Source organism: Montipora capricornis, chromosome 2 (genome assembly GCF_036669925.1).
Source record: "Montipora capricornis isolate CH-2021 chromosome 2, ASM3666992v2, whole genome shotgun sequence".
NCBI lineage: Eukaryota > Metazoa > Cnidaria > Anthozoa > Scleractinia > Acroporidae > Montipora > Montipora capricornis.
The window spans coordinates 48,899,509-48,907,987 of record NC_090884.1 but is presented as its reverse complement, the minus strand read 5'-3'; the positions used below and the strand labels follow the sequence as shown (position 1 = coordinate 48,907,987).

The 8,479-nt window shown below is 40.8% G+C and overlaps 1 protein-coding gene across 1 annotated transcript in view; it reads left to right on the top strand.

Moving 5' to 3' along the window:
* Window positions 1-1,007: 1,007 nt before the first annotated feature.
* The window catches only part of LOC138038080 (A disintegrin and metalloproteinase with thrombospondin motifs 6-like), a 20,786-nt gene continuing 13,314 nt past the window's right edge, over window positions 1,008-8,479 (top strand). Inside the window, exons 1-7 of the mRNA XM_068883900.1 lie at window positions 1,008-1,158; window positions 1,241-1,307; window positions 3,168-3,499; window positions 4,204-4,327; window positions 5,816-5,982; window positions 7,385-7,471; window positions 8,356-8,479. The exon at window positions 8,356-8,479 is cut by the window's right edge and continues 1 nt beyond it. Coding sequence (XP_068740001.1) covers window positions 1,069-1,158; window positions 1,241-1,307; window positions 3,168-3,499; window positions 4,204-4,327; window positions 5,816-5,982; window positions 7,385-7,471; window positions 8,356-8,479 — 991 coding nt within the window. The 5' untranslated portion in view covers window positions 1,008-1,068. The remainder of the gene's footprint in view (window positions 1,159-1,240; window positions 1,308-3,167; window positions 3,500-4,203; window positions 4,328-5,815; window positions 5,983-7,384; window positions 7,472-8,355) is intronic.

The following is an 8,479-nucleotide window of genomic DNA, read 5'->3' as shown; positions in this document are numbered from 1 at the left end:
GTTCCCCTTTTTACGATAAAGTATCATTTTGTTCCGTATGTTTATAAAACCACGTTCCCATGTTATCAAAAGGAACGTATTCTTAGGAACAATAGTTCCCAAATCATTCATTAAGGATCAATTTGGTCCGCTCGGGATTCGGAACTCTCAAGAATTGGTTCCCCTTTTAGCCATTAATGACCATTTTCTTCCCATGCAAGTATACGTAGTATCAAGGCACGTTCCGATTTCATCAAAAGGAACACAAAAAAGAGGAAGAATCTGTTCTCGCTTTTCAAGAAGGGACCGTTCCAGAATCAAGAAAAGGAACAGCTCTGAAAAAACAAAACATGCTCAAAAAGATCGTTTGTTAAAGGAAAGAAGCCAAAAAGCGACTAAACGTCACTTTGTAGAACACAATCGAATGCCGAAATTTTGGTGGACGAAATAGAACACTCAGTTGGAAAAAAGAAAACAAAATTGAAATTTTGGAAATGTGATAGAAAGAAAGAAAGAAAGAAAGAAGGAAAGAAAGAAAAAGGAAGATAGGCCGAGTGTTGATTATTTTTAGACTGGAGACAGGGACTCCTATGGTCTATCTTTTTTCCTGGATTTGTGCTCTGCCTATTTTCCTACGTCGGAGAAATCTTGTCAACAAGCCAGGCTTTGAACCAGCAGTTGTCGCAGTGCAAATTCCGTGATACAATCAGTTCCAGTATCTGTCGGTTCCTGCAAAGCTATTACATAACCTTTGCATCCTGGACATTTTTATAAACCGTACTTAACTCTACACATCGTTAATTTGTGGCTGTCAGACAAGGATTCAGTGAACCTTCTTTTCAAGAATGGAGAAATTAATCCAGAAAAAAAAAGCCTTTAAAATCTTCAAAAGGGTTGGAAATAATACCCAGTAAAGGTAATTGGAAACCCAACCAAGGGAGAAGGTCATTGTCTGAACTAAATCGGCAATTGAACAGCTGGAATCCAAACGGTGACTGTCAACATAGAGCAGTATGATTTTTGCACGGAAAAGCCATTTTCGGCTTCGCTTCGGAGAGTAAGGAACTGCCTCAAATTGTCACACCGAAAATGACGCGTTCAAACTGGTTCGAAATTATTTATTTGGCTTTAAGTCTCTTGACCTTAGTCACCACTTACTCGAGTGCTAAACCATACCAGGTAAAAATGATACTTCCTTTAGTTCTTAAATGATAGCCCTTCTTTACATATGCCGGTCTTGGTTTTCTTTTCTTTGCCACAGGAAATCCACCACTTGTTGACCGATGATGAAAGAGAGGCAATCTTCGGACTTTCCTCCGCAGAATTTGGTGAGAAATTCAGGTCATTCTCTATGCAGTTTTTTTTTTGGCTATGGAAACCTTTTTTCTGACTGAAATTTGAACTCACACAGTTATCGGAGATTGCATAATGTCAAAAAGCGGTTCTTTCTTTTCACAAATCAAGGCGATCTTAAAGCAAGTGGAAAACGGTGAGGAGAGGACAGCTGGACTCAAGCAATTTTATTTTTTTTGTATGGTCGATCCTCGGCAGTCTTTTGTTAAAAAAGTATAATTTGGTCACCAACCGGCATATTGTATGCGCAGTTATATTTTGCAAGCCAATACTTGATCTCTGGTTCAAAGTCCGCCCCCTCCTTCTCTCCCACAGAGATAGACTTGGAAGCCTGCTACCCGTCAAACTTCAATTCTTGCCAATAAATTCTTGGCACGTAATAAAGGTTACAGTTTTTAACAGCATGCATTTGATAAGTTTCCAATTAGCTAAATAACAGGGTTAATTTCCAAGCGTGAAAAGAGTTTCGGCATGTTCTAAGGTGAACAGCTTTTGAGACTCCCCTATTAAATTAAATTTGCTCACCAATATCCAAACAATGTCATCAGGCTTGAACGAGAAGCCAGAATAACCTCAATTTCATTCAGACAAGGGTTTTGTGGAACTGAATTTCTGTTGGTATGAATCTCAAATTTTAAATAAAGCAGCGAATTTTTCTTTCAATCTTCCCTCTTGCGTAATCACACAGTAGAAATTGCTCAAAATGCAAATCTCTGACTTGAAAACTAATCATTACGGTGTTAACGGAAACAACCACGGTCCGGCACTCCTCGTATAAGTGCATTCAATTGAGACGGTTTCGTTAAGTTCATTACATATGCTATGCATATGTTGTTTGTTTCTTTGTTATTTATTTGCTCAAGCGGGTTGAAGTTTTGGCAGCTGATTCAGCTGATGTTGACCTGCTATACCCGCCCATCCATACGCTCACAAAGGACAACACCGGGAACTTCAGCTTCTACTCTTCTCGATTATTGTGTGTTTTCTTTAACGTCGCACAGGGAATTTATGAGCCTGAAAGATATCTGCGAGACAGGGCCTATGGTTTATCGTCCTTATCCGAAAAAGACTTGAAAGTCTAACCATTTGCGAGTGTCATTACAAAGGCAGCACTTTCTCCTCCATTATTTTGAAATCCTGATTGTTGGTCCGGCTGGAGTCGAACTCACGGCCTCCCGCATAGCAGCCCAGTGCTCAACCAACTGCGCGGTGGCCAAATAATGTCACGTCAATATCACATCTAAAAAATGCCATTGAGTTATGAATTTCTTGGCGAATTCAAAGTTTTCAAGTCCACACGTATCCAGTAACCTCGTTCCCAGGGTCTCTTTGGCGTTGGCAGAGGAGGTAGAAAAGAGAGACGCTGGGAACGAGGTTGACGTTTGCCCTTCCACACGTATCCGCTTTCGCTGTAGTATCCAGGACTCCTCTGCTATTATTGTCAACAGAGCATGCGCCATAAGGCGTGCGATTGTCGAATATTTACCCGATAAAGACTGAATCTGAGTTTGTAACGTCATCGGTCTGAAAGTGTCCGGATTTGACCGTCCACACGATTCCAAATTCTTTGCGGATTCAAAACTTTCTCCCTGGAGAGCGGATTAAAAAAGTTGCATGCCGGATTCGACGGATACGTGTGAACGGGGCTTAAACCGATTGTTTTCTGGCGTTCTCTGCGTAGACGTCGTCGACTTTCTTGGTTCGTTTCCCTTTGTGTACAGTCGTTTCAAAGGCGAGACCTTCGAACTTAATTAAGGAGAACAAGTTAAATGGACACTGAAATATTGATGGCATCATTTTCATGATGACATTTTCTTATCATTTTTAACCTACAGCTCCAGAGTATGAAATAAGTTATCCAGTCCAAGTTAACGCGAATGGAAGATTCTTGTCGCGAGACCTGGCTCATGGCAATATTCGCCGTAAGAGAGACATCTGCAGATCTTCCAAGGAGTCTGTCTTTTTCAAACTGTCTGCTTTCGGACAAGAGTACCATTTGAACGTTACCCTTAATGATGAGTTATTCTCGCCTCATTTTAAGACAGAGGTGCGTGGCAAGGGCAGCTCGGAATTTCATTACGATATCGAGCACTGTCATTATCTTGGTCAGCTCCTTCCAAAACATGCAAATAAAAGCAAGGTGGCTGTCAGTAACTGCGATGGACTGGTAAGCATTAAGTCAAAAAATATATTTTGTTTCAAGGCCCCACCCCCCGTCATGCATAACACTTTAAAAAGCCCCCTTCTCGTTAAAACATTTTTCGAGCCCCCAACAAAATCGCACGACTGCGCAGCTGGAGTCCGATTTGTTTATCCGAGTATGATTACAGACCGAATTGGACGACAAGAAGTCCTCTTACCAATTAATCATAAATATTACAATTTCCGAGAAAAGAAGAAGAACCAAGTTATGAAAAAAAGGAAAAAATTGCATTAAGAGACTGAAAAAGGAGGCGTAAATTGTTCAATGTCGCTCTGAAAGAAAGAAAGAAAGAAAGAAAGCCCCAATTTCTATGGTGATTGAAACCAAGGTTGTGATTGGTTGATTTAGACTACAACTTTGAATGTACGTGATTGTCTTATTGAACTGTACGATAACAACTTGGCAAGTGAATAGTGGAAAATAGTAGTTTTTTAAACTAATCACAATCAAGGAAATCGTAATTTTTATGATTATGGGTGTAACGAGTCCTTCCTTCACCAAAGCGATTTCTGCTGCCCTATAAAAGTTCCGCTCAAGAGACAAATTAGAGAGCAGGTAGATGTTACACAGTTGCCGTTTCCGGACTACTTCTTAGAAACGTACTGAAAAGCACAGTAATTCACAAGTTATGTGACAAATCCACGTGTCCTGTTTTCCTTGTCCGGCAGCAAGGGATGATTCTCACTCCACAAGATCTTTTAATGGTTCATCCATTGCCTGAGCGTTTGGGACTGGAAGAGAACAAAACGCGACCTCACTTGATCCACAGAAGATCCATGACGCTTGACGAAGGTATTAGCCTGCTCACACGCGGTAGATGCTGTTGTTGCCGCGAAACACATTTCTGATGCCATATTGGAAGAGCATGGGATAGTTTTGGGCTGGGTAACCAAAACGAAGGGGTAGAAGGGGGTAGGGGGATGGGGAGAGGCGGGAAAGAGAGGGCGAGATAAAACGTACCGCCTGCCCAAAAACCAGGTTTTTCTCAGTAGCTGCCCACTTTCTCTTGAGCTTCCGGCTACCTGTCACGCCACAATAATTGACCGATAAAGTAACAGACCGTAATAAAGCTCCCAGTCACTTAAGCATATAGTTGTAAACACAGGCGCCCCAAGCTCAGTATGAGCATGGCCGACAAAAATATAAGGATTTGTATGGGAATCCCGATAAAAAACTTAAGAAGATAATTATATGAAAAAAATCTCAATTAAACGACTAAGTCAATGCAGTCATACCAGGAGACCCAGGGGAATAAAGAAATTTGCGGTTGACTAACTACGGTCTGTCATCCCGGTAAGGGTCAGTTTGTTATCAACTTTCGAAGCCGTGGCCACTTTAGTGATTGGTTATGTAAACACGGGAAAAAGCCTCTATTGCTTAAATAGGCCACTGTCAAAAATACCATAATACTCTTTGTTTACGATTTTGCATAAGCATTGTTTCCAGTTTGTCTTAGAACTTACAAAATAAAAACAATGCTTACGCAAAATTTTGGAGGACAAACAAAGAGTATTATGATATTTTTGAAAGTGACCTATTGGCAAACTGGAGATAAAAATAAAAATGATTATTGCAATTAGTAACTATAATAAAAGTACGTTCCTATTTATAATAACAATTCAAAATAGGGCGGATTACAGGCTCAAAATAAGGGGTGAGAGTTTTTTGAGCGACAGATGAGCGAACAAACCCCAGCGTAACGGAAACTTGAAATATGGTTTGCTTGTTTTGTTTTTGTCAATCTTGTTCCAAGGACCTCTCCTTTGGCTCCTAGAGAGAGGTCTTGGGGACGAGTTGGTTTGCTTGCTTTAGTGACTATGGCTTAGCAATCAGAGCAAATGCGCATTTATATCCTCGTTTCAACAAAACAGCAGAGAACAACTGGAAAATCTGAGTCAAAGGATTCGAACCTACGACCTCCGTAACACCGGTGGGATTCTCTACCATTCGAGCTACAAGAACTCCTCGAAAGCTAGGTCTTTTGTCTAGGTTCTGAATCTACAAATTTTCCCGCTAGTCTGCGGTCTCTTAATGTCGTACTCCACCTCAAATTTCTTAGTGCAACTATTGATGTTAAATAACAATGCAGTGCGCCCGTGCTAAGCAACTCCTTTAATTAATCGAACGGTTAGGTTCAAATGGGAAAACTGACGGATAAACTGCCGTGTGACCTCAAATCGTGGATTTCATTGAGGTTCTTTCCCATTTAAATAATTCTTAGCCCTTTTCTTTCGCGAAGTTGTAAAAAAGCAATAATTTGATTTCTTTTTTTTTTTTTAGAATCGTTGAAGAATTTACGTAGACCGCACATTCTCGGTCGCCGCTCAGCAGAAATGAATTTTCCTCGTCTGCGAACCATTGAATCCATGATTGTTGTTGAAAAAGTGATGACCAAGTTTTATGGAGCTGAGGCGATAAAGACATATGTGCCGACTATCGTCAACATTGTAAGACAAAATAGCGACTCAAGAATTGTACATTACGGTCGGGTGGGTCAGTGGGATGGCTGTCAATTCACTCAAGATAGGCGTGACAATTGACCGTCGTATCCTGAGACATTGTTTGAAAACGTTTCTTTACGCTTTGTTGTCGTAATCTTAACATTACTGTCATTGGATTGTTAAGCAAGCATTTTAGCCTCTTATTGTTGCAAAATTGTATACATGTGGATTTTTTATGAACTTTATCTTGGACTTGAAAATGACCGTGGAACGTCTTTATTTTGTATCGCTCGTTGTTATAAGTATAATTGCTTGAGTTAATGAATGTTTTCAAAATGGCAAAAATTGCATTGCTCTCACTAAAATCTAAAGAGTCTAAACAAAATGCATCAAGCTCCATGTGAGGATGTATTTGATCAATTGACTCGTATTCCGTACGCGTGCCTAAATTAGAAATTTTTCTTTGTTGAATCATGACAGAATCCTCCGCAAGAGCAATTACAGGCGGTGCATAACTGACTTTTTTTAGGGAAACGCCGATCTATTGTTCTCGTCGAGATCTGAAGAGGGAAACTCAGTTTTACCCATGTTTACCGTACTCATCCTAGGTCCTTGTTTACAACAACTACAACTCATTCCACCGTCCCACCCGACCGTGGTGCACCAACTTTAGTTTTTAGGCCTTTTCCTCCTGAGTATGATACTTCTAGATTTTACTCTTGTCTAACGCCAAACGATTTTACTCAGTCGTCAATGGGGCCACTTCAGCGGTGCAAACAGGGTGGTTTTCACTCAGGGGGAAGACAATTTGTCCAATCGCTAATTAGTTTTATAGAGATATTGTAAGTTCGGTCAACTATATTTTGTTGTAATATCTCTTCTCTTATGCTAGCCTGCGAGCAGGCTCTCTCTCCCAACCCCAGTCCCTCGGAGGGCCTGTTCGCAGGCTATTCTTATGCAGCGTGAGTATATACAATATAACACGCCCACTATTGGTAAACAAATAATTACCATTATCATTTATAATGTAATCAAAAGTTACTCAAGGGCTTCTGATCGAATATATCACTTACCTCAATCATAGAGCGGTTTTCAATTGAGTGTCGAAAGTAATTAGCGAATTGCTTTGGTTTTGCATAACTTCACTCAGTGATTGGTTCAAAGTTCTCGCGCCCTTTTTTCAACCAATCAGAAGTGAAACCAAAATCAATCGTGGCTCGCGCGTGCACATTTTCCCGCGCTTTGTGTCGGCTACGTGTAATTACTTCGAGTTTTGATTGGTTTACTGGATTAATATTGTCTCCGTCCTTTTTGATTGGCCAAAGTAATTACTTTGATTTTGGTTTTACGACACTCGATTGAAACTCGCTCTATTGTGATTTAAAATCAGGATGTTTTGCTTTTTTAGGCCCACGGACTTCTAGCAGATGCCTCTATTGGAGCTAACATCAAGTATATTATCAGCAAACTACTGATTCTAACCGATGAAGACATGGTACGTTTACAACAACAACGTCTTTGCAGGTGTCATGTTAAAGATGGAATATGATGTGATAACATCGGTAAATTAATGGCCAGATGTGTTTTTATCGATTTTGACTCGGGGGTGTTCGAGAAAAATGCCGAATGCTACTTTCAGGAGTCGAACCGATGACTTTCCGATTAGCAGCCCGGATGCTTCAACATGGAGCTTTAGAAGACACGACGGAGCTGAGCCATTAAACTTGGTTAGGATGACAATCGTTAAGCCATACTACCACGACTGAGACGGCATTTTTGCTAACTGGTATTCTATTGACAGAACAGGGTATGGGGTTTTTTTTTACAAAAACATGTATGCACGATAATAAAGGAAGGTTGAGTTGTTCAAAAACTGGTTAAGCGATAAACAGCACTGAGTGAAACCTGGAAAACCTCTTTGTTGTTCACACCCTTTCCGTAACAGCATTTTAGAGGATAACTTGGTCAAAACAAAGACGCATAAAACAATGGTGTAATATGTGTTTCGCCTGGTAAACGAACAAGAGGAGCTAAATGACACCAATCTCACCACAAGCATTTACAATGCAGCAGCTCCGAGGCGAAGATGGGAAACCAGTTGCTTGGCGACGGTCGATGGAGAATTCGCACCTACGACCTCCGTAACACTGCTCTTCTCATTGGTCATTTATTTAGATCCTGAATGGACAATGTATCCCGATGGTCTGCGGGCTCCGCAAAGTTATGCGCAGTTAAGGAGCTCGTTGTTATCCTTTCGTCCGTCGCCAAGCACGTAGTTTCCCATTTAGCCGTACTTAGGGTTAATCTTTTTATTTCTTGTGGCTCGGACAACAAAGTCCACGCTTTTTTGTGGTCTCATTTGTCTTGCTTCAAATACAGGGTGGTCTTGTCCTCCACAATCATGCTGGCACTCTTTTGACAAACTTCTGTAACTGGACAGTTGGACAAAATGTCGGAGATGATAGCGATCCAGCTCATTTTGATCATGCGGCTCTGATTTCAA